This window comes from Chrysemys picta, chromosome 14 (assembly GCF_011386835.1).
Source record: "Chrysemys picta bellii isolate R12L10 chromosome 14, ASM1138683v2, whole genome shotgun sequence".
Taxonomy (NCBI): Eukaryota; Metazoa; Chordata; order Testudines; family Emydidae; genus Chrysemys; species Chrysemys picta.
The window spans coordinates 8911227-8936901 of NC_088804.1; the positions used below are offsets into that span (position 1 = coordinate 8911227).

At 48.6% G+C, this 25675-nt stretch overlaps 1 protein-coding gene across 2 annotated transcripts; it reads right to left on the bottom strand.

Annotated features, from left to right (window-relative positions):
• Positions 1–436: 436 nt before the first annotated feature.
• LOC112060206 (polymeric immunoglobulin receptor-like) lies at positions 437–24961 on the bottom strand. Of its 2 annotated transcripts, XM_065566919.1 has the most exons (9): positions 24542–24961; positions 17124–17456; positions 12079–12402; positions 11171–11500; positions 6134–6442; positions 3710–4021; positions 2579–2692; positions 2063–2109; positions 437–1512 (listed from the first exon to the last, which is right to left on the bottom strand). In XM_065566919.1, the coding sequence occupies exons 1-9, from the start codon at positions 24600–24602 to the stop codon at positions 1351–1353; spliced, it is 1992 nt and encodes a 663-aa protein (XP_065422991.1). In that variant the 5' UTR covers positions 24603–24961; the 3' UTR covers positions 437–1350. The 2 variants fall into 2 exon arrangements, with proteins under 2 accessions (XP_065422991.1, XP_065422992.1); XM_065566920.1 differs by lacking the exon at positions 3710–4021 and having other exon boundaries at positions 24542–24960.
• Positions 24962–25675: the final 714 nt, after the last annotated feature.

The window sequence follows — 25675 nt, forward strand, 5'->3', positions numbered from 1 at the left end:
AAAGACCTACCCCACATAAGGGGACCAAACCCAGTCCTGGTGCAATCACAATGCAATTTGATAGCTGTCTTTTCTTTTGGGAGTTCAGGCTTGAAAACTGGTGATGCCATGTATTAGTTAATAATGAATTGATGCAGGTATTAATAATAAGCAGAACATTTTGCAGGTGTTCACATGGTTGCTGTGCTGTTTCTTCTGGTTGTCTCCTTATGGCATCCATGAGTTGTGATCTGCACCAGTTATATCTCATGCATCTGCAGTAGTCATACAAATCAATGCATTATGGGGAGACTTTCAAGGCACTCCTGTTGATTTTTTGGGGGGTCTCTCCATTTTTGGGAGCCCAACAGCCCCTTTGGGTTATTTTTTCTGGGGGTTTATCGAAAATTATTGGGGATATTTTCAAAAGCACAATCTATTTAAACCACTAGAAATGATGGCATGTTTTTTTTTTAAATTACACATTTCCTTTTTCAATTTACAGTAAAGCCACACAGACCCACGGGGACAAATCCATTCCTGGTGTAAGTAGGTACAACTCCATTTCAATCAGTGCAATTGCACACACTTAATCCTGGCCTAAACTTGCTGTAAAAGCTTTAGTTAATATTTAAAATCTGCTGGCGAAGCAAATCACATTGTTGTTGTTTGGCTCTTAAGTGGGTGGAATCCAGGGAAGCTGAATTCACTCCCAACAGAGAAGCCGACTTTGTGCTTAGAAAGATTCAACAATCATGTCAGTCTCATTCATGAACGTATGGGACATTGCTCTTGAGCCTTATCAGCATTATTGTACATCCTCCAGTGTAGGGAGCATGGCTCTTCGGAGGCTTTTCTTTCCTCACTCAGCACAGTTGGCATCTTCAGTGGAGGACAGTGCTTCCCACAACAAGATGGCAACATTTTCCATACTTGGGTGGCTCAAGGGCTTGGCTCTCGGTCACTTGTTCAAGTACAGTGCTGGTAAATAGCAACTAAAACTTGCTATAATCCGATGGCTGGTGAGTTTGTTAAATGAATTTCTGGTCTCGACTCAGTTCCTAGTGAAACACTGTCCACAGCACAACCCATTTCCTGGCTGCAATCGCAGCACATAGACCAAGAGTAGATGGGTTAACAGGACTCTCCGTTTGCCCACAGAATTGGTCTCTCCAGATCAGAGTTGAGGCATGTTGGTGGAGCAGGAAATGAGGGAATCTTGCACTGCTACTTGCTCCGTTCATAACTAGTGGACTTTGATCTCCAAGGACATCTTTTACTAAGAGCTAATTCGTTGCTCCATGGAGATTTGCATTTAATGGACATGTGAAATGCTGGTTACCCCTCCGTTAATTCCCACTAGCTCTTCCCCTAGCGATGACGAGGGTTGACTTTTGCGTAGATGTCATTGTCATCTCTCTGTTTTGGCCGTATCTTCACTTCCGTGTAAACAACCTCTTCCTCTGCGTTTGTGTCCCTTTTGTGGAAGTTCAAGTCAACGTAAGTCACCTCATCAGCTGGTAGAGGAGAAGACTGCAAAGCAAGACGAAAATGAGTGAAGACTGCTCGTTCCTGTCATGCCCATATCATACTGTTATAATGCTAGACCATCTTCCATTGACACAGGCATTGTAAAAGAGTGTGCTGACTTTTTAGGAAGCTGTATTCTGAAACACCTCTAATGTTCCTGGAGCATATGCTGCATTCTCCAGTGTATTGAGGTTTCTGGAGCTGCATAAGATTCCCCCTGCCTTGAACTTCCCAGTCCCACTGCCAAGAACCAATGCTGCATTCTCTATTATCACTGAAGATCCTGTGCAATCGCTAATTTGTCCTCTTTATCTTTGCTCTAAGGCTAATTAATTCTTAATCCCTTCTAACTTTTTAATGTCGTACCACTCCAATCCTATTCAGGACTAGTGCTGCATTTTCTGTTACTCTGAAGTTCTTGGAGCTGCTGTCTGTAAAAGCAGAACCGATTTCTTTATTACCTTGTATTCCCGGAGTTGATGCTCTACACCCAGTTCCCTTATGCTAGAGAGAAAAATTAAATGAGGCTTTTACGATAAGCTCTCCAACTCACCGTCTCCATCTGATTCATCTCTGCCTCTGACCTGCTTTGAAGTGGTCCTGGAAAAAAAATGAAGTTGTGGCCAAGCTGGTTATTCTCTGATGACCTTTGGGTCACTTAACTGAAGGAGTTAGTTGTCAGTCTCGTTAGTTCATAGTGGAGCAGTATCTACAGCCCACACGTTCCCACCCGAGCAATTGCCAATAATTGGTGGCTTTGTTGGCAATCCAGCCAAAGATGGAATAGACGTGGAGACTGAATCCACCTTTCACACCTTGAGGTGCTTCCTCAGGTCAGGGAGGAGACATAGAATAGTCCTACCATTGCCCAGGCGGCATCTGTGCTTAGGTATGAGACTTCACTAACTAGGGCTGCCAGTTCACCACCGCTGCTGTACGTTCACTGGCAAAAATTCCCCAAATTACTCTTTATTCAGCTAAAGGAAGGACACAAAGAAGAATCTATCGGCATCCTATGAGCTCCCCTCATGCAGAAATTGCTTACATTTATTGTCCAAGTAAATCTTACCTTTGGAGCACTGTCTCCATCTCCACAAAAGGATACCGAGCACCAGCAAGAAGAGAAGTGTCCCAGCCACAGCTCCAGGAACAATGTAAGAGCTCATTGGCCTTTGGTCAGGTGCTGTTGAAAGAAACATTAATTAGCTGCTGTCCTACTAGACGGGGCTACAGAGGCAGGGCAAGTTGAGTTATTACACTCCCAGCACCACTAGTTCTAGGGAAAGACAACATAGGTTGGGTCAGGCATTAGCACCTCTACAGGAGTCCTACTGGATAGGGGCAGGGGACGACGCTGTGAGCTAGGTCACTAGACTACCACCACCCAAGGAGTCCCGTGGAGAACAGCCGAAGGAGAAAAGGCAAACTGGGTCACTGCTCCACCACTACTGGAAGAATGATAACCGACACCAACCCAGTAGATTCATTTGTCAGAAGATGGTATTTGCAATCAGCTAATCAGTTAGGATAAAGTAAGGAGTAGCTTACACCCTCACCCAGAATCAAACTGGAACCTGTGCTGAGGTTCAACAAGATTTCCCTCATTTTAAAAGAAAACAGTATTCTACAGTTATGGTCCAAAACACTGCAGCTTACAATAGTGGTACTGCTGTGAATGGGTTTTTAGGGCTGTCCTCTAGACACTTTTTGTTTTTGTCCAAGACTGAAAGCAGAATCAGGAATATACCGAGAGGCATTTCCATCCCACTCAAAATTGGGAAATACTGGAAATTTTCTTACGTGAGAGCCTGTCATGGTGAAACTAACTATTCAATATGGGCGAGAAGAGCTTCTGAACCTGTAGGTGTTTCTCCGAACCTTTGTGATTCACCCAGTGGCTCAGAGAATTCTGGTGGGCAGCAATGCTGTGCTGCTGTGCGAGGGACATCAGGAAAAGGGGAGAGTTGTAAGTACTTGGATGACAAAAAAAAAAATGGGCAGGATCTGGAAAGCCACCGGGAATCACTGACTTCACACTGCAAATCTCTCCATAGCTCTTCCTTCTCCTTCTGTTTGACGGCAACTCCTGTCCCATCAATATCACCCCATGCAAAGTATTAGCATCAGCTCTTCCTTTCCTAGTCCTTATTCTTCCCTAGGAAATACAGTGAAGATCTGAGAGGACAATGCTGCTATTTACCATGGATGGTCACTCTGGTTCCATTTCCACCACCATTTTTACCAAAGTCACATCTGTAGAGCCCAGAGTCGTTCCTATTGATTTTGATCAAGGTGAGAGAGGCCAGGCCCTTTGAGGAATCTAGAGCTGTTGTGACAATGCCTGTTTCATTCTTCAGCTCTTTCTCATGTCCATCAGCCTCCTTCTTATACCACGTAACACTGTACGTGGTGCTGGAGTCTTTCACCACCTTGAATCTACACTCTACAGTGAGCTTTTCTCCTTCCGATCCATTTATTACGGCAGGCGTCTGATTCACCAGCAGGTCAACAGCTGCAGAGAGAGAAGCACAAGTGACTGTACCTTGGTGCAGGAACATTTCAGTTGAGGTGTGTGTGTGTGTGGTGTGTGTGTGTGTGTGTGGTGTGTATACACACATTAAATGTCATGGATAAAGATGACTGGGCAAGATCTCCAATGGGAGGAAGCAAGATTGCTACTGTGGGTGGAGGGTGTTTCTGCAGGGCTCTGCCAGTAATTTGTTCTTATTTGTTTGCTTTTGGTTCCTCTTTACTCAAGAAGCACGTGGAGATTCTTGGGTGCCTTGTGTTTCGGTCTGGCTAGAATTACAGGTCTTTCGTAGAAAATAGGTTCTTTTTTTCACACTCAGAGGCTCGGGAGGAGTTCTTGCTACAGCCCTCATACCTGGGGTGGGGGTAATTTTCAGAAACTCTCCGTGACAGCTGCTTTCAGGGTTTCTTCCTATCCCAGGTGTGAAGTTCCAGAGCCTTTGCTGGTGTAAATCAGCAGCATCACTCCCTTGGTATCAGCTGAGGATTTGGCTCACGGATCTGATGTGAAGGACACTATTTGCAAGCAGGGCTTGCCGGTGTAGGACATTCATTGAAATGTTCTCGAATGCTCTGGTCCTGCTATTTCAACCCAATTTACTCACCATCATCTAAAACAAACTGCACTATGCTGGAAATTCTTCCCAGTTCTGGTTGTGGATCTAAGTTTTGTTTTGATTTGGGGGCAGAGGGAAGCTTGTCCTCTCAGCTACTGACTCACGTGATCAAAATAAATCCTGACCCCTTGCTTCCTACAGCATCAAGAGCTCAGAACAAAGGGGAAGATCTGCCATTGTCCCTCTGGCCCCATCCCTTCCTGTTCATGCTCTTTACTTAAAAAACAAAAATTAGACCTCACGTTTAAACATGGAGCTCTGATATCCATGGAAAAACAATACCTTCCTGCAAGCAAAGAAGGATTGTATTAGGCTTTGTAATACATTCTTCCTCTTAAGTGGTATGTAGACATAGCTCATAATGCCCCATTATGGATCCACATAGAACAGGAACCCCTGCACTACTGTGGTGTTTAAGGTCCATGTATCGCAGAGATTCACAGGAACGATCACTGGAAATTGATGCTACTCAAAGAATCTAGCAGCCAGACTAAAATGTCTTCCATTGACATATGACAAGTCAATACTCTTGGGCATTCCAGCCCTGCTAATTGGAGTCAAATCAATGATGGGGAAGCAGGGGATAGAGAAGAGTCCTGCTCGTTGGCACAGGATAGTGGCTGGAACTAGGAGCGCCTGGTCTGGTATAGAGCGGTGCCCCCAGGACTCTCCCTGGAGACTCTTTGCCTTATCAGTTCTTATTGCCCCAGCTCTCCAGCTCGGTCACACCTGCAAGTTCAGTCCCCTTCTGGGGTAACAAAGTCCAGCAAATGGCCCTCTGCGGGGTCTTCAGCCCTTTAAATTCCAGCCCTGTGCTTGGGCGTCTAAATAAACTTCTCCCCTTCTCAGGGCTTTGGCCACCCTGACCCAGGCCCACCCACTACTCCGGGTCCCAAGCCAGGGACTCTACAAATAGCAGCCACGTGCTGCTTCCTGTCATAGTTGCTGCTGTTGTTCCCTGGGCTGCTTCCCATGTAGTCCCTTCCTCTTCACCCTTATCTCAGGGCTGAACTTCTTAACTCCTCTTTTTCCTTACCAAATGCCAATGCCACCAGAACCCATCTTCTGTTCTCCCTTGAGCTTCGTCAGGGAGCACCCTTCCTTACTCCTCTGGTCCCTGCCAGGAACTGACCTGCTCAGGCCCAGCAGTTCCTTTAACTAAGCCTGCTGTGCTCTGATTGGCTGCTTCCCTGCAGCCTTTCTAGGCAGGTCTGGAGGACCCACCTTCGCTGCTCCTTTTATGGGGCCTGGTACACAGACTCCTCCACCTTGTCTCTCTAACATCCAGGGCCCCACACGGCTACAACAACACTCCATAATTTACACACCACCTATCTCTGAGATAACACTGCGTCTCCCTGTCCTAGACTATGAAGTAGCTGTGGGGTTTCAGTGACCATGTAGGAAGTGTGAGTCAGTGGTGACCACAGTGTACTATCCTGACAATGCAGATCAGAGAAGATAATGCTGCTGTTTACCCTGGATTGTCACTCTGGTTCCATTCCCACGGCCATTTTTACCGAAGTCACATCTGTAGAACCCAGAATCACTCACGCTGGCTTTAGTCAAGGTGAGAGACGCCAGGCCCGTTGAGAAATCTAGAGTTGTGACTGAGCCCGTTTCGTTTTTCAGCTCCTTCTCATGTCCATCGGTCCCGTTTTTATACCATTTAACAGAGTACTTGGTGCTGGGTTTCTCCAGGGCCCTGAATCTACATTCTATGGTCAGCGCTTTCCCTTCCTCTTCCTTGACACAGGCAGGGCTCTGATTCACCAGCAGGTCAACAGCTGCAGAGAGAGAGAAACACAAGTGACTTCACTTTGATGCAGAAACATGTCAATCAGCTGAAGTATTTAAAGAAACAGTTTTTCTCTCCAGCATTTCAGGCCCCTTTGTAAAGCTTGGCCATTAAAATATCCCCTGTGGGTGTTAAGAAGTGAACTGATGCTCTCCGGTTTGTAGCCATAGCAAGATTTCTGTGTTTCCCAGAAACAATTCTGGCCATTGACAAAAAGCAGGAAAATTACAGCTTCCTAAACATCATCTTCAAACATCTCTTCGTATGAAGCCTTTTGATACAAAGTCATAGGCAGGCCCCCACAGAAGATGAGGCAAAGTGCCATAGCAAACTCTGTATGGACTGTAGAATTCTTCCGGCCATCTGCTGGGATAACTCCTCTTCTGAGTCGCACAATGAGTGAACCTGATCTCTTTGCTGTCCTGTGTTCTAATTTCACTGGAGACTTCATTTTTTCCCTATTAAGAGTATACCTGAACTTTGAGAGTCATACGTGATTTGAAGAGAATTCTTCTTGTTAATGCCACAAAAGAAGAACCACAAAGTACCCTTCTGGGTACGTGCCACTCCCAGCTACAATTACGGGTCACTACAAGGGGAAATGAGGCAACCATTAATGTGGCTTTGAAGCTCAATTTCACTTCACATGGGAAGAAGAGGGAGGGAGGGATAGCTCAGTGGTTTGAGCATTGGCCTGCTAAACCCAGGGTTGTGAGCTCAATTCTTCAGGGGGCCATTTAGGGATCTGGGGGAGGGGGAAAAAAATCTGTCAGGGACAGTACTTGGTCCTATTGTGAAGGCAGGGGACTGGACTTGATGACCTTTCAAGGTCCCTTCTAGTTCTATGTGATAGGTATATCTCCATATTAAGAGAGCTTTAGAAAGCAGGGGTGTCGCCAAACCCATCCAAAGAGAGCTGAGTGTACTTGGAAAAGAGGACTAATGTAGGGTATGTTGATACAGCAAAGAAAAACCCACAGCTGACCCATGCCAGCCAACTCAGGCTCTCTCAGGGCTGCGGCTGTGGGGCAGTTTCATTGTGGTGTAGACTTCCGGGCTCGAGCTGTGGTCCAGGCTCTAGGGCCCTGCAGTGAGGGGGAACTATGAGCCACAGAGACTGAAGGCAACTCATAAAAGTTCAGATCAGTTTGGATAATAGTCAGATAAGCATCCAGAGTGTGAAGGAATACACCAAATCTTTTGAGCTTGCATCTCACGCACTCTCAAAAGGAGAAAAACCTACCATAATATTAATGGTGTTATCTATGATTCTGGTGACGTTCAGAGAAATTTGTGGGTTCCTGTGTTAGACACTTAGATGTGGGTGAGAGGGAAACTTGACCTCAATATAGTCACTGAAGAGCGTTAGAGCACAAGGGGGGGAAGGCAATGAGGAAACTAAAACTGGCTGATGTTGGAAAGATGCTCAAGGACAGTTATCGAGCCTGGAGTGCAGGATGCGATTCGGGTACTTTGATCTTTGAGGTTTGCACACTCTATCAGCTGCTCCAGTAGAACAAAGGAGACAAAGGAACTGCGAATTGAGAACCCAACTCCATATCTCTTGTTTTAGAGTTACAGACAAATTGTCCTCAGACTAATGTGTCTGGAAACAAACTCAAATTTGCATGTACAAACAAATCATCTCATTTCTGTTCATGCATTAAACCTGCCCCATGCTGGCATTTCCAGTTGTGACTCGGAACCATCACAGATGAATACTGGCATGCCGGGCGTCAGAGCATTTACCAGGCACACCCTGATCTTGTGCTAGGCGCTGTACATACACGTAGAGAGCCAGTCCCTGCCCGGGAGTTTAAAGTCTAAATAGACAAGACAGACAGAAACTGGGAGAAGAAATATTATCTCCTTTTTTCAGATGGAGGCACAGGGAGACTAAATGACTTGCCTAAGGTCATACAGGCAGTCTGCGACAGTCAGAAATAAAACGAAAACCTCCTAATTCCTAGTCTCCTGCTCTAACCACTACCATGTACTGCCTCTGCTGTACCCATCTGCAACAGGGCGCCTGCCCCATGGGCTGGAGAGCCTGGGCTAAGCTAACCCTGATTACAGGAGAAGTCCCACCGGAGAGGAATCAGGTGCTTCCACTACAAAAAGCAGGAAGCTGCTGAGAAGGGGGCAAGCCCAGGAAACTGTGGCCATGTGTGTGGACACTGCAGCGAGTGAGACGACTCCTGCAGGGTTCGGAGCCAGCAGGGGAGAAGCTCAAGAAGCAGGAGAAAGTGAGGAAAGCTCTCCAGGCGGGGAGGCCTGGGAGACACCCTGTCCAAGCAGGGGAGAGACTGCCAAGCCCAGTGGGAAAGGCCTGTGGAGGAGGACAAACACCAGGTAGGAGGTGCTGGGAAGCAGGAAGACAGTCCCTCGGGGAGGTAGGGCTGTGCCCAGCTGAAACTGGGATGAAGACTGGGTGAGTTTGTGTTCTGTTTTTGAAAGTCTGTGTTTTGGATTATCAGGAGTGAAACGCTGCACTGGGGCCTAGAGGGCCAAGATGTCCCTGGGGACTCAATTTATTGGACTGCAGGAGGTGATGGTTTGAACTACCTTTAAACCGAGTGAGTTGTTAAAGGGCCCTGAAGAGGGGGAAACAGGCAAGGTGCTGAAAAGTGGCCTCTGGCCACAAATTGCTACTTGAGAGCTGCTCATGTTACACTCTCCTGTTCTCAATCTCAGGGTGTCAATTGAACATCTTCCACTTGCAACAAAAATCATCAGAACAATACACGCAATATGTATCACTACTCTGGTTTCTCAGCAGCACGTGCTCACCCCATTGCCAGGAGTGAGAATTGTGAGATTAGAGGAAGCAATCGGCATTAGAAACGTTGGGTCTATCGTGACCGGGATGTGGGGTTTTCAAATGTGCTTTTCCTCTTCACTTGGCAGATGGGAAGGATCCTTCAGAGCTAGAACCAGATTGGTGGATGGCCATCGAGAGTTACAGCAGAACCTCTCTGTACATATTGCCATGCCCTCATAGTGCAGATGCCACCTAGGCATAGAATCCTAGAGCCACAGGGTGAGAAGGGGCCACAAGGGTCAGCTAGTCTCCCCTGCTGGCAAGATGCAGGATTTGTTGTGTGTAAACCAGGGGGTCTCAAACTTCCTTGCACCGTGACTCCCAGGGGCGGCTCTATGTTTTTTGCCGCCCCAAGCATGGCAGTCAGGTGGCCTTCGACAGCACACCTGCGGACGGTCCACTGGTCACGTGGATTCGGCAGTGTTTCTGTGGGTGGTCTGCCGGTCCCACGCCTTTGGCATGCCCGCCGCCGAATTGCTGCTGATGACACGGGACCGGTGGACCTCCCACAGGCAGGCCGCTGAAAACTACCCGACTGCCGCCCTCACAGCGACTGGCAGGGTGCCTCCCGTGGCTTGCCACCCCAGGCACACGCTTGTTGCGCTGGTGCCTGGAGCCACCCCTGGTGACCCCCTTCTGACAACAAAAATTACTACACGACCCCAGGAGGGGGGACCGAAGCCTGAGCCTGCCCAAGCCCCACTGGCCCAGGTGGGGGGAGGGGGCAAAGCCCAAGGGCTTCAGACCCAGGCAGAGGGCCCAGAACCTGAGCCCCGCTGCCCAGGGCTGAAGCCCTCGGGTTTCGGCCCGTGGTGGTGGGGCTTCGGCTTTGGCTTTGGCCCCAGCAAGTCTTAGCCAGACCCAGCGACCCCATTAAAATGGGGTTGTGACCCACTTTAGGGTCCTGGCCCACAGTTTGAGAACCATCCAAGACCGATGCTCTCCAGCCTCCTTTTGAAAACCTCCAGTGAAGGAGCTTCCACAACCTCCCGAGGTGTCTGTTCCATGCTCACAGTTAGGAAGTTTTTCCTGAGATTTAATCTAAATCTGCTGTGCTACAGTTTGAACCCATTGCCTCTTGTCCTGCCCTCTGTGGCAAGAAAGAACAACTTTTCTCCACCTTTTTTGTGGCAGCCATTCAAGGATTTGAAGATCGCTATCATGTCCCCCACCTTTATCTTCTCTTTTCCAAACTGCACAGACCAGCCATTGCTCATATGGCTGCATTCCATCCCTTTGATCATCTTTGTCACTCGCCTCTGGATCCATTCCAGCTTTTCTCCATACTTTCCATACAGGGATGTGTTCGATGATGGATGAAGATGTTCTCACAGAAAAAGAAGCAACTCTTTAGCCATAAGATCGGTTTAGCGCTAGGTGCAGATGGACATTGGGGGCTGCTTCTTATCCCATCCAGTGCAGTGGTGAGTTAGGTTCATCACCCTCCTTAATGGTCTTATGACAGGCCTGAGTCCTGGGAGATTCTGAACACCCCTCTCCAGGGGCATTTGGGGGGAATTTTCAAAAGTAGCTACGTGACTTAGGAGCCTAAGTCCTGTTGGCAAAAGTTACTGATTTCAATGGGAGTTAGATACTGATATACTTTTGAAAAGCCCACCTACAACTTTTGGTGCCTAAACGCCATTAAAAATCTGCCCTGCAAGTGCCTAAGTCCCCTCTGAAAATTGGAAGCCCCTAAATCACTTAGGTATTTTGAACTATGTTATCTTCAGCTCCTCACAGGCTGGAGCCCATATTTTTATGGGTTATATACTGGACACAGCTGAGAATTCAGACCCGCTTTTGCCAGCTACAGTCGTTCATTCTTTGTCCTTTAGGCTGCCATTCGCTGTCGCTCACAGCAGGAAGATCAGATAGGAAAATACTGATACTTACGAGTGATGGTCACTTGGGTTCCGGCTCCTGACACAGACCAGTTCCTCGCTGTGCTCCCCACCTCACACACGTAGGTTCCTGTATCGGTTACATTCACGTTCTTCAGAGTGAACGAAGCAAAACCCTTTTCCAAAGCCAGGGCTGCTGGGTCCCTGACTCTTTCGCTCATCAGCTCCTTCTTCGTTCCCCCAGTTCCGCTATGTTTATACCATTTCACATACAAGGTCTTGTGTTTATTCCATACCGTGAATCTACACTCCATGGTGAGATCTGACCCTTCTGACACAGGGATATTGGCTGGGGTCTGATTCACCATCAGCTCGGGAAAATCTGCAGGAGAGAAACAGACGATTGCACCTTGATTCAGGAGAATTTCAGTGGCAATGGCTGGTGACTGGGAATGTATTCAAATAAATGTCTCCCCCGCCAGTATTTTGTGTTCTTTTCCCAGCCTGGCCATTTAACATCCCCTGCTTATCAGAGGTTAAATTGATGCTTTCACTTAGTTCCACTCATAGCTTTATGATGCCTGGCAAGACCAGCAAACCATCCCCGCACCTCCCCTCCATCCCCCCGAATGTTCAGTCTGGGCACGCAGGCAGGCTTTGAATCTACCAATGGGTGTGCATGCAACGTGGGCAAGCATAGGTTTAGAGACTAATTTGAGGCCATGTGAAACATTTGGCTGTAAAGAATCTAAAATGGAAACATTGTTCCCCATTAATACCTGCCTACAGGGCTCTATCTTGCAAGGAGTTTAGTGCTTCTGAGCAGGCGTGGAGCACCCTCAGCTCCCATTGAAGGTGGAACTGAAGACACTCAACACCTTCCAGGAGACGTGTGTTCTTGTTCTCACTCGCTCACCCCCATTTCCCCAAGAAAATCAGGTAGGAAAATCCGGCACTTACTCTCGATGGTCACTTGGGTTCCTGTTCCATTCCCAGAGAGGTTCCTTGCTGTGATCCCCACCTCACACACGTAGGTTCCTGTATCAGATGAATTTGCGTTCTTCAAAGTGAGAGAGGCAAACCCATTGTCCAAATGCAGGGTTGTGATCACATCGCTGTCATTCATCAGCTCTTTCTTTAGTCCCTCAGTCCCATAGTTATACCATCGCACATACATGGTGCTGTGGTTATTGACTGTCTTGAATGTACAATTCATGGTAAGTTCTGAGCCTTCGAAATCACTGACACTGGTTGGGGTTTGATTCACCATCAGGTCGGTAATTTCTGCAGAAAGAGAAACACAGATTATGGCACCTTCATTGAGAAATAGTTCAAAGTGCCAGCAAACAAGGGCACATGTATAAAATGAATCTCTCCAGTCCTGCCGTTTAGTTTCCCCTGCTTGTTAAGAGTTTAAATGGATGTTCTTTTGTTTGGCCCCATATAGAGCTGTTTCGTGCATGTCAAGACTTTTCTGCTCTGTTTAGTGAGCAGGTAACCCCAGAAGCTTCAGTCTAGACAAACCTCCTCCAACAATGTGACATCTTACCCGAACCTTGTGTACACCTGACATGCCTGCCAAATTCCTTACATTCAAACCCTTCTTGAGACCTATTTCCCTCCACCAGCCCAATGCAGGGCAAGAGAGAGGGTGGCCAATTCTCCTTCGTTACAGAAAAATGGGATTCCCTGAAGGACGTGCAATGGGCAGTTCTGAGACGTGATGCACTTCTGCTGGCAATGGCAGGGGAGTGAGGATCGAGGTGCAACTGTTATTCTGGGCAGGGCTGTGCTTACAGCATAGTGAGAGAGTGTCAGCAAGTCTTTAGCACTGGTTTTACTGGTGGAAACTTCAGCAGCTCCAGGGCCAGGCGGCAGCTGAGCAGGGGTTTTGAGGATCTCGATGGCCCCCAGATGTTGGATTTAAGGGCCTAAAGCCCTGTGTGGATTTAGTCCTTTAATCTCTCTGTGTCTCACTTCCCAATCTACTGTTAGGACGTCTGCCCGATCTCCCCCGTTTTGTCTGTCTTGTCTCTTTAGAGTGTAAATTCTTTGGCTCAGGGGCTCTCGCACTATGTCCATGTACAGTGGAGCTGATTGCAAATGTTCTGGCAAAACTTACCTTAGACTGAAAATGCCAATGCACTGAAGAGAACTGATTCACCAAATCTACTACAGATTTGACTCCACTTTCGTCAAAACACACACCGGTTTCTGTTGGTGTTCCAAGATCCACAGGGTTCAAAAAAGAACTAGATAAGTGCCTGGAGGATGGTCCATCAATGGCTGTTAGCCAGGATGGGCGGGGATGGGGATGCCAGAAGCTGGGAATGAGCGACAGGGGATGGATCACTGGATGATTCCCTGTTCTGTTCATTCCCTCTGGGGCACCTGGCAATGGCCACTGTCAGAAGACAGAAGACTGGACCTTTGGTCTCACCCAGTCTGGCCGTTCTTATGTTCTTCTGTCCCGCAAGCCCCAGCTCGGGGAGTCGGGAGTTGAGTCTCGGCGCGGGTGGGCTCCCCATGCTGTGGCAGAGCCAGGTCTCTAGGGGCTCTTGTTGTCTGCTCGGCTCCCTGCTCGAGCCAGGGCTCTTGGCGCTTCCAGTGTCCCTGCCATGGAGCTGGAAGCCTGGAAATTCCAGGACCAGCTCCCCAGGGTGCAGCTCTGGGGTCGCTCTGCCATGCAGACTGCCCCAGGCTGGAGATCCCAGGGCCTCTAGAGTCCTGGGCCAGTGACTCCCCAGGCTGCTCTACTTGTAACTGGCCTCTGGGACTCTGGAAGCCTTTGGGTCCCTGGCCCGGGTGCAGTCCTGATCCGTCTTGGTTTGGAATGAAGCCAGTTCTGAAACAATGAAACTTCTCACAAACTGAAACCGCCAGCTCTAGTGTACAGCGCCTAGCACAGTTGGCCCAACATGTTGGTTAAGGCCTCAAAGGGCTGGTCTACACTTTGGCGGGGGGGGGGGGGGATCGATCCAAGATACGCAACTTCAGCTACACGAATAGCAGAGCTGAAGTCGAAGTATCTTGGATCGAATTACCTGGGGTCCACACGGCGCAGGATCAATGGCCGCGGCTCCCCCATCGACTGCGCTACCGCCGCTCACTCTGGCAGAGTTCTGGAGTTGACGGTGAGCACATTCGGGGATCGATATATCGCGTCTTAACAAGACGGATAAATCGATTGCTACCCGCCGATACGGCGGGTAGTGAAGATGTACCCTAAGCACCATTGCAAAGCAAACACTCAATAACAACCTGTTACTGAGCATACAACTTCATCCTGACTCTACTCAGCCCTTTGTGGGTTTGGGTTAGACTCTGCGGGGGGCTAAACTAGAGGGATGCCCACGTTTTGTTGCTTCTGTAGGTCAAGCACATTGCATGCACCAGGGACTCTTTGCATACCACTGTCCCCACAAGGTCCCTGGGGGCCACCCTCCCATCCCCCTCTATTTCAGGGACTCCCTAGCGCCCCCCCCCCATGCCAGGAGCTCTGTGTGTCCCCCATTTCTTCCTGCCCCCATGCTACAGTCCCCAAGCCAGGAGCTCTCTGTGCCCTAATCCTCTCCCTTTCCACCATTCCAGGGTCCCCCATTCTCCCTGCATGCTCGGGGCTTTAGCTGTACCCTCATTCCAGCATTATCCCCAGACCAGGTCCCCCATTCTCCCCGTGTCAGGGGCTCTGTGAGCCTTCCCCTCCCCCCTTCCCCACTATTATTATTTCTCCTCTTTCTGCCTGGGACATAAATAATCCAGAGTGTCAGCATGTTACACTCTACTGGGGGAAGGAGCAGAGATGAGATGGGAATGTTTTCCTACTGGAAAGTGTTAATTGGTGCCACAAACTGGTTCTTTGATTTAGACAGTTACAGAGGTGCTTTGCTCCAAGCTGTTACTCTGCTAAACAGGGAGCAGGCACTCCACATGTCCCCCACTTTCCCCTTTGGGTTTTCTGATTTCCCCAATATCAACAGAGTTCTGCCCAGTGATGCCTTCAATACTCCCTGAAATGTTGGAATTGATGGGCTGCGGGGTTCCAAATTATCGTGTCACAGACCAAGAGAAATGCCATCACGTTGAGTGCACTGTAGCTGTGTCAGTCCCAGGATATTCGAGAGACAAGGTGGGTGAGGGAATAGCTATTATTGGACCAACTTCTGTCAGTGAGAGAGATGAACTTTCGAGCTCCATAGAGCTCCTCCTCGGGTCTGAGAGAGGTACTCCCAGCACCACAGCAAAATGCAATGCTTAAACTCCCGTCTAGATTTCCACCACAACTTCAACAACCACCACCCACCCAGCCATTAAACTCTCTGGGGAACACTCCCACACTAGCATCAACTTCCTGGACACCACCATCCACTTCAACAATGGAACCCTACAGACAACCCTAGACAAGAAACCCACAGATCACCACACCTCCCTTCATAAACCCAGTAACCACCCCCAAACAACCAAGAAATCTGTAATCTACAGCCAGGCATTGAGATAGCACAGAATACGCTGCTAGGAGACAGCCTGGGATACACACCTTAATGCACTCAAAACCGCCTGCACCAAACAAGGACATTCTACTAGAGAAGTAGATTGCATTATGGAATGGGCTGTCCAAATACCCTGAGAGACCATGCTTGAATACAGAAATAAAACCTCCTCTGACTGCACACCAGTTGCTACCTACCACACTACACTGGAACCTCTACGGGGTATCATCAAACAACTATAACCCATACTCGATGGGGACCACATCCTGAAACAAATCTTCCCTGAACCCCCACTTCTGACCTTCAAACAACCCCCCAGCCTCTCCAAGGGCATCATCAGATGAAAGCTCCACACAGACCAGGACACACCAACTCAAAGCAGCACCAGATCCTGCCAGAACAACAGATGCAAAATCTGGAGACATATCTCCACTGCTACAATGATCAACACCCCCCACAACTCACCTTTCAAGATCCACGGATCCTACACAAGCCTATCGCAACCTGTGGGGTACCTCATCCAGTGCACTAAATGCCCCAATAACAACGATGTGGGTGAAACCAGACAATCACGATGCTCTTGAATGAACTCACACAGGAAAATGATAAAAGACAAAACCACCCTGTCTCCTGTGGGGAACACGTCTCACAGGTCAGATACAGAGTGGTCCTCATCCTCAAAGGAAGCCTGCACAACACTTTCAAAAATCGAGCCTGGGAGCTTAAATTCATAACTCTGCTAGACACTAAAAATCATGGACTGAACAGAGACTGGATTTATGGCTCATTACAACAATCTGTAATCCACTAACCCCCTTTTTTTGTCCTATGATTGCAGAAGTGTTAACGGGCCACCCTGCCTTGAATGGTCCCTTGAAATAGGTGTTAACTACTTATTCTAAACCAGCCATTCTACCCTGTATTTACCTGTGAAACTCTGAGTAAGGGCACGTCGATACCGAAAACACTGCATCAGCCCAGCTGCACCATTGTCTACACAGGAGGTTCGGTCGGTGTAACTAGCTACGTCGCTCAGGGGTGTGGATTTTTCACACCCCGGAGCAACGTAGTTATGGCAACATAGGTCTGTAGTGTAGACCAGATCTATGTTTCCAGGAGCTGAAGAAGAGCTTGTCTCTCTCACCGACAGAAGTTGGTCCAATAGAAGATATTCCCTCACACACCTTGTCTCTCCAGTTGCGTGTAAGGCCTCACAAGCTTAGCCAATTAGAAACCTCCCCTCACACCCCATCTCAAAACAGTTTTTGAATATCTGGGGCTGGACCCTGCATTCCTTGTGCAGCCAAAACCCCCACAGAAATCAGTGGAATGCAGGATCAGGACCATTGTACGTACCACAGAATGTCCCCCAGTTTTCCCCACAGCTCTGCCCTTTACACTTTGTGATGCTCCATCTCCCCCAGCACCACCTGCCCTAGCTCTCTGGAACCAGGCCAGTGTCCTGAGCTCCCTGGAAGGGTTTCGTAGAACAGAGAAGGAAATGCTGGTATTTACCATCGATGGTCACTTGGGTTCCATTCCCATGAGATGTCCCATGTTTGTTCCCAACCCAACATACGTAGGTTCCAGAATCAGTGAGGTCGGCTTTCTTCACAGTGAGGGAAAGAGACCCCTTTGCTATATCTGCTGATATTATGATTCGATCTATTACATTGTTCACCTTTGCTGTTACATTGTTTCTGGTTTTATTCCATTCAGCAAACCACTTGGTTGAATTCTTGCTTGTGTTGAATGTACAGTTGATGGTGAACTCTGACCCTTCCATTGCACGGATAGAAGGGGGTGTCTGATTCACCCCAAAGACAGCAGTAGTATTTTCTGCAGCTCCTGAAACACAAAGTTCAGTGTCACTATTTGAAATTATTGCAACAGGAGGAAGAATTAAGTCAAACAAAATTATTTGCAAATGATCCACTGCAGAATGTTTCCATTTCTCTACAAGGAAGCCAAGTGCCCGAGCAGGAACTCTCTGCTGAAGATCATGGCATGAAGTTCAGAGCAGTGAGTGTGGAGGGCTCAGACTGGGCAGTTTGCACAGGCCCCACTGGCACTGTTAGCCGGCCTGTCCCACTGGCTCCAGCCTGCCATACGGGCTCCAGGGGCCTCTCCCTAAGTCCCAGCGAGAGAACTGGGTGGCTCCTAGGGATCTAGAGAGAAGCCCAGATGCAGGGAATTGGGCCTGCAGGCCCCACGGTGGAGTGTCTGCTCCAGGGAGGCAAATCTCAAGAATGGGCCAACCAGAGACTTGGGGGGGGGGGGGCGGTCAAAGAAGTGAGCTAGAGATGGGAGACAGGAGACAAAAGGAAGGTGGAGGGGGGAGAAGACTGAGGGAAAGAGAGAGCTGGGAGTGGAAAAGAAAGGATGGGAGAGAGAGAAAGAGAGTGTGTGCAAAGCACGGGAGAAGGATAGAAAGATGTAGGGGTCTATGCAAAGGGGAAGTAAAATAGACAAAGAAAAAGGAAATGAGGTGAGGTGAGGAAGAAAGTCTGAGATGGAAGGAAAGGACAATTCAAGTTATAATTTATTTCCTTTGCACCCAGAGTCCTCAACCACCCGTAGAGCCCCACTGTTTTAGGCCCAGCACGTACGTACTGTAAGAGACCGTCCCTGCCCTGAGGAGCTCAGTCTAAACAAAGAGTGGGAGAAGAAAGTCACAAAGGGGGAGTCTACATAGTCCCTATGCACCGGGGCGCCGCCAGCCTGTTCCTGGTGTGGGATCTGTGGGGGACCCAGAGGGAAAATTAGGGACTGTGCCCCCCTTGCCACAAGGCCCCGCCCCTCTCGATGGCCCTGCCTCCTGGCCAGGTCGGAGGCAGGAATCGGACAGGAATCGGGGCGCTGGCTGTTTGCAGCCAGTAAGAGCTTCCCACGTGGGGGGATCTGACTCCAGGGTCAGAAGAGTCCTTGGGGAGCAGTGACTGTGGGGCCAGGACCCCGGAGCCTTGGCTGGAGCAGGTCAGTCTGGTCTGCTGAGGGGAGCCCTGAACCCTCCACCTGCCCTGGGCAGTGCGCCCTGGCGAGCGAGGACAACCAAAACCACACTGGTTTTGATCAAATATAAAGCACATTTATTAATTACAGAAAGGCAGATTTTCAGTGATTATAAGTAGCAGGCATAGAGATCAAAGTTGTGCTTTGTCTACACTGACAACTTTCTGCACAGTAAAGCGGCTTTCTGCCGTGTAACTGCCGAGGTGCACACACTGCCAAGCCACTTAGTGCGCCGAAACTGCGCACTTGTAGCGCTGTAAAAAAACCACCCCGACGAGAGGCGTAGAGCTTTCTGCACCGGGGCTACAGCGCTGCGGTGCCAGTGTAGACACCGTGGTGATTACAGCGCTGTGATTGGCCTCCGGCAGGTTTCCCACAATGACTGTTCTCGCCTCTCTGGTCATTGGTTTGAACTCTACTGCCCTGCCTTCTGGTGACCAACCGTGAGACCCACTCATTAAATTCCTTGGGAATTTTGAAAGTCCCCTTCCTGTTTTCTCGGTGATGCGTGCAGTGGTCTCAGCACATCTTTCCAGGTGACCATGCCTGTTCCATGCACCAGGTGATCCCTGCTTGGAGCAATGCTGAGCTGCTGGACCTCATGAGCATTTGGGGAGAGGAGGTTGTCCAGTCCCAGCTGCACTCCAGCCGTAGGAATTATGATACCTACGGACAGATTTCACGATGCATGACAGAAAGGGGCCATGACCGGGACACACTGCAGTGCAGGGTCAAAGTGAAGGAGCTGCGGAGTGCCTACCACAAGGCGCGGGAGGCAAACCGCCACTCCGGTGCTGCGCCCACGAGCTGCCGGTTCTACAAAGAGCTGGGCGTGATACTCAGTGGCGACCCCACCTCCACTGCGAAGGCCACTGAGGATACTTTGGTGGCTCAGGGAACAGTTGAGAGTGAACTGAGCTAGGAGGAGGAAATCTTGGACGAGGATGTGGAGGAGAGGGACAAGGACCCAGAGGCAGAGGACGACTCAGAGGTCAGAGATGCATGCAGCCAGGAGCTCTTCTCTACCCCGGAGGAGACTAGCCAGTCACAGCTGTCGGATGTTGGCAAAGCGCAAAGAGGAGAAGAGGGCCCTGGTAAGTGGCTTTGATTTTGGGAATCGCTGAAGCGAGTGGTTGGGGGCAGGAGGGTTGCAGAAAGCAGGCTTGTGTCTGTATGATGCATGTACCACCACATGCCTAGTCTGAGCGGCGCAACAGGCTGTTGATTGACTCTCTCACTTCACAGAAATCTCCCTCAGAGATCTCCAGGAAACTCTCATGGAAATACTGGGCAATCTGCTGCCACAGGTTCTTCGGCAGAGTTGCTTTGTTTCTTGCCCCATTAACGGTAACTTTCCCGCACCACTGTGCCGTCACGGCGGGGAGGACGGGGACCATTGCTGCACACAGGCAAGCTGCATAGGGGCCAGGGCGGAAGCCACAGGCTTGGAGAAGACCCTCCCTTGAGTCCCTGCTCACCCTCAGCAGCGAGAGATCTTCCATATTGAACACAGCCTGTGGAAAGTGTGGGGACAGGAATGATTATCAGGCCCCCCCCATAGTGCTGGCTATCCCCAAGAGCCATGTCCCCAGTGTACAGCGGGGTCCAGGAAGAGTGATTTCCCCTGCCCCTGCGGTTACTCACCATGTGGGGGGTCTTGTGGCTCATGTGTGCTTGCCTGGGGTCAGCCAGTCAGTGATAGGTGTGTGAGTACTGGTTGTGTTTTAAAGCACTGAATCAGTGTTGTCTGTGCTGCAAACAATACTGCTTCTGTAAAATGTTGCATTTAAACTTCACAGAGACGACCTTGGGAGCCCAGCCTCCCTCTTTGTTATCGATGGCTGAACGGCTGTGCAGAATTAGAAAGTGGCCACGAAGAACTAAGAAGGACTTTCTGTGTGAGATCATGATGCACTCCGCCACCGAGAAACAGGAATTGAAGGAGTGGCGGGACAGCAAGAAGAAGGACTGAAAGGAGAATGCGGCGTGCTGGAATGAAGCCAGAGAGAGGCTCTTAAAGGTTATGGAGCGCCAAGTGGACACGCTCCAGGTGCTATTAGAAATGCAAACCGAGCAGCTCCACACCCGCCCTCCCCTGCAGCCGCTGTCGCAAAACACTTTCCCATGCACCCCCCAGACACCACCAACACACTCTTATCAACCTCTTGGCTCCAGTCTGTACCCACACCATTCCAATCCTCCTCCTCCGTCACAGTCCAGCACTGTGGACTCCCAGCAGCCATTGCACTCAACACCCGTCCCTTTGACAGGGCAAGCTCATTAATTAGTTTGCCACTCCTACAAAGGGTAGTGGATGTGTAACAGCCCTTGTTAACCTGAGCTGAGATTCCCCACACACTTCACCCAAAACCACACTGTTTTAGATAAAATATAAAACAGATTTATTAACTAAGAAAGACAGATTTTTAAGTGATTCTAAGTAGCAAGCATAGAGATCAGAGTAGGTTACATAAGAAATAAAAAAAATTAATCTGCAGTCTAAATTCTACAGAATAAGCAAGATTTGAATCAAGCAGTTTCTCACTCTAGTAGATGTTACAGGCAGCTCACAATTCTTAATACACAGACTGAATTCCCTTTCAGCCGGGGACCAATCTCCCCAGTTCAAAGTCTTGGTCTTCCAACTGATCTTCCAGGTGTTGAGATGGGGGAGGAGAGAGGCCCAGGTGTGATGTCATCAACCCTCACTTATACTTTCTCTCCAAGTGCTAGAACAATGCTTGCTGGGACGTGGGGGTCAGGCAGTCCCCATTGCGTATGTGCCCTCGCTTAGGAGTCTCTGGGAGAGCCACTGGGAGAGTGGATTCTCCTTAATGGGACATTAGTGCCTCTCTGGTCAGTGTTAGTTGCTCCCAACTTCACAACACATTTCAGTAATGCGCACATGGCAAAACTTCGTTACTTCAGATACAGTGATAGTGCCTACAATTCATCAGGATATTAATGTCCAACAGATCAAGATTGCTTAAATGATACCTCCCAAGGCATGCATTGTACAAAACATCGAATCACATCACAGTGGTGAATATGGGCCTTCCAGGGCGCTATTTGGAGGTACAGAGTGTCACAATATAACATGGGGGTTCAGCCATATGGGGCACTCTACGATATTTGCCTAAGCTGTGCCTCACTGGCTACGCTGGTATTTATAGCCGTGCTGTCTGGGCGTGTAGTGTCTGTACTGTACACACTGCCACAAGGGTAGGTGTGGCCTGAGTGAGAGGAAGAACACCATGTCCAGAAGTATCAGATTAACGATGGTGATTGAATCTCCAAGCAATGTACAAAACAACTCGTTCTATAGCTAGAGCATTAACATTTGCACACACGCAGTTTGAGACAGGACTGCCATGAGCAGAGGGCAGTGGCTTGGCCCATGCCAGGAGTGAGTAAGTGAGGAATGAAGAGACAGAAGCAAAGAAAGTCAAGGAATGGCCTATTTTTGAAGTTGTGATGATGATGATTTATGCGTCTTTTAGTGACACCCAGAGGATTAGGACCACATAGTGCCAGGCCCTGTACAAGCAAATAGAAGAGACAGTCTGCCAAATCTAAAATCAGTCTGGAATTTTTCCCCCTCAATTTCCTAGCCCTCAATTAGCGCAAATATTTAGGGAAATACAATCAACTGTAAAATGTTAAGCTCTTCAGGGCAGAGTGGGGCAGTAGCCTTATCAATAAACTAGCACATCCACACAATAGAGACAAGTGCCACACTTAGGAAGGAAAAATCAAATGCACAACCCCAAAATGTGAAAAGCATCTGGGGGTCACAGTGGATCACAAATTAAATATGAGTCAACAATGTGGCACAGTTCCCAGAAAGGTTAATATCAATCTGGGCTGTATTAACAGGAGTGACATGAGTCGGCCACAGGAGCTAATTGTCCCGCTCTACTCAGCACTGGTGAGGCCCCAGCTGAAGTTCTGAGTTCAGTTCTGGGCAGTGGGCACCACACTTTAGGACGCATGTGGACAAACTGGAGAGAGTCCAGAGGAGAGCAACAAAAATGATAGAAGGTTTAGAAACCTGACCCAGGAAGAAAGGTTGAAAAAACTGGGTATGTTTAGTCTTGAGAAAAAGACTGTTTTCAGGCCCCGCCTCAGTCTTCAAATATTAAGAGCTGTTTTAAAGAGAACTCAGATCAATTGCTCTCCATGGGCACTGCAGGTAGAACAAGACCTAGTGGGCTTAATTCTCAGCAAGGGACATTTAGGGTAGATATTAGGGAAAACTTTCTAACTATCCGGGTAGTTAAGCTCTGGAATAGGCTTCCAAGGGAGGTTGTGGAATCCCTGTAACTGGAGGTTTTTAAGAAGAGGTAGACAAACACTTATCAAGGATGGTCTAGGTTTCCTTGGTCCTGACTCAGCGGAGAGAGCTGGACTTGATGAATTATCAAGGTCCCTTCCAGCCCTATGCTTTTATGATTCTCTACCAGTATCTTCCGACTCCTTTTCACCAAGTGCAAGGTCTGTGAGTGGAAGGAGCAATGCAGCCAGGCCATGCCACCCTAGTTTCCCATCAAGGGGAGTTTTGGAATGGGAGGAAATCGTATGGATTGCAGACTGCATAAAAAGACGCAAGTTCACAACCCAGATAGTTTCCCTCAGAAAAGGGAAGTTCAGACACCACTTGTGCCATGATACCAGATACTTCACAAGGCAGAAATAATCAGATAAGCTTAGCTTATCTAAGCACCGTTTTGCAGTATAAAAATCACTCATTCCATAGTAATTAACCTTTGAACTGCTTAGTGTCTTAAAACAGAATTGTCAGCTAAAAAGACATTATGTGCTCTGCAATTTTAGATGATATTCAGATGTCTTTATAGTATTTATTGTATCAGTTAGATGGTTCCTGCACAACAAAACAATACCAAAAATCCAATTCCCATCTTTCCAGCTGCTTGGATTTACAGAGACACAGTCAACTTGAAACCTAGTCAATGGACAAGCAAATCAAGTTCAAGTATCTTTAGGCACTACCCATGCCTCTGAGTCTCCCCTGCCTGTTTCTGTGGTTATAGTCAAATTAGCTTGTTTAAAAAAAAAAAAAAAAAAGTCTCTCCTGTTAGAGAGTGAAAGACCCATGCAAATTGCAAGGGTAACTGACTACAGCCATGATCCTGAATCACCCCCACACGAGCAGACCCTTGCGTCTCTGCGGATCTGATTGATGTAAACAGCTAAGCATGGGAAACCATGAAACTGACTGTACAAAAGTTGTTAAATGCATCAAGAAAACCAACTTTCAAAAATATATACATATTTCTCTCAAATCTCTTTCATTTATGTTGCTGGTACAGACTAAAGTAAGTTCAAAAGTTTTCAAAAAGACCTGTGATTCCCCCCCCCCCCCCTTTTTTAAGTTGATGGCGAACTAAATAGGATAAAAGGAAGTTGGGAACATTGAGGTAGCCCGCGCGTCTAATCCTGCACTCTTTGAAATGGCAAAACCAAAAATCCAAAGACAAACCCCCCAGATCCAAAGACAACCAGGAAACTGTACGTCATTGGCTCCCATCATTCACTCTGCCAGTTCCCATGTGCTGTGGATATCACCCGCTTACAGAGCTTCTGCGTGTACCCCGGGAGAAAGGGTTTTGTTGTTGGGTTTCTTTCTTTCAGAAGCTTTTACTTTGCAAGCAATGGAGACTCCTGACTCTGAAACCGCAATGAAAACATAAATAAAATAAAATAAAATAAAATAAAATAATGGAGATATCCCATCTCCTAGAACTGGAAGGGACCTTGAAAGGTCATCGAGTCCAGCCCCCTGCCTTCACTAGCAGGACCAAGTACTGATTTTGCCCCAGATCCCTAAGTGGCCCCCTCAAGGATTGAACTCACAACCCTGGGATTGAACTCACAACACATTGTTCAAAGGGGAAACTCACCCAGATGCAGACAGAGGAGGAAGAGCAAAGGCAGGAAGATGTTTGCCAGCTGGAGGCTCATGTTGGCTTGTAGGATGTAGTCTTTCCTTGACACTGACTCTGCAGCAGCCAACAGGGGCTTCTATGAGCCACTCGCTGAGTCTGGGGCTTCCTGTCTCTCTCTCTCTCTCTCTCCCAGAATATTCACTTCTTGAGCCTCGGATGTCAGTGAATGCTTAAGCGCCCTCTCTCTCCTGCTGTTATTCTTGAGATTGCTCTCTCTGCTCCCTCCTTTTCTCACAGTTAGTTCCCCTTTCTACTCACATGCTTCCTCTTGTACTGCTTCCTGGCCATGGCATATGATTTCATCCGTTAGCTCTGTGTCTCGCTAGGTTCTGTGTGCAGTTTCATGCTTGGTCACGTGCTTGCTGCCAAAGAGAGAGCCAAAAAATAGTCCAAGAGGACTTTATTTTCAGTGGTGGCTTTCACAGGTCAGTGTAATGTCTCCTAGACACCCGCACCCAACGATTCTAGGCACCCACTCACTGTGACGTCAGGAATATCTGGAGTGACAAGTGTAGCACTACCAAAGGGAGATGTTAGGAAACAAGTGTGGATCTAGAATGAGCCTGCTGTCTCTGGACACTTGCAAGGCCCACACTGAAATCTGTGCTCCTATTGCACTCAATGGCAAGACATTCAGCAGGTGCTGAATTTTTGTAGAAGACAAAAAAGTGCCAGCCTGGGCCTTTAGGGAGTGTGACAAAATCAGGCCGGACGGCTGAAGGAGGATCTGGGAAAACAGGTATGTTAGCCCTACAATGCTAAAGGCCCTTTTTCCTATAAGCTGGGAAAGGGTTACTTCAGGTCAATTAGGGACACCTGAGTCCAATTAAGGGCTGCCTGAAACCTGTTAAAAGCTCTCTCCTAGGCAGGGGGGGAGGAGAGACAAACTGCTGCAAGGCTGGAGGCAGTAGGGAGATAGGTTTCTCCAGTGTGAGAGCCTGCGCGCCTCCCCAGAGAGCAGACACACAGTTGCCTCCCAGCAGGGCTGGTGAGTGGGGCTGGGAGGCAGGGCTTGGGGGAGTGGGGCTGGGAGGAACTTGGGGGAGTGCTGGGTTGTGCAGGGGGTGGGAAAGATGTGTGTGTTGGGGT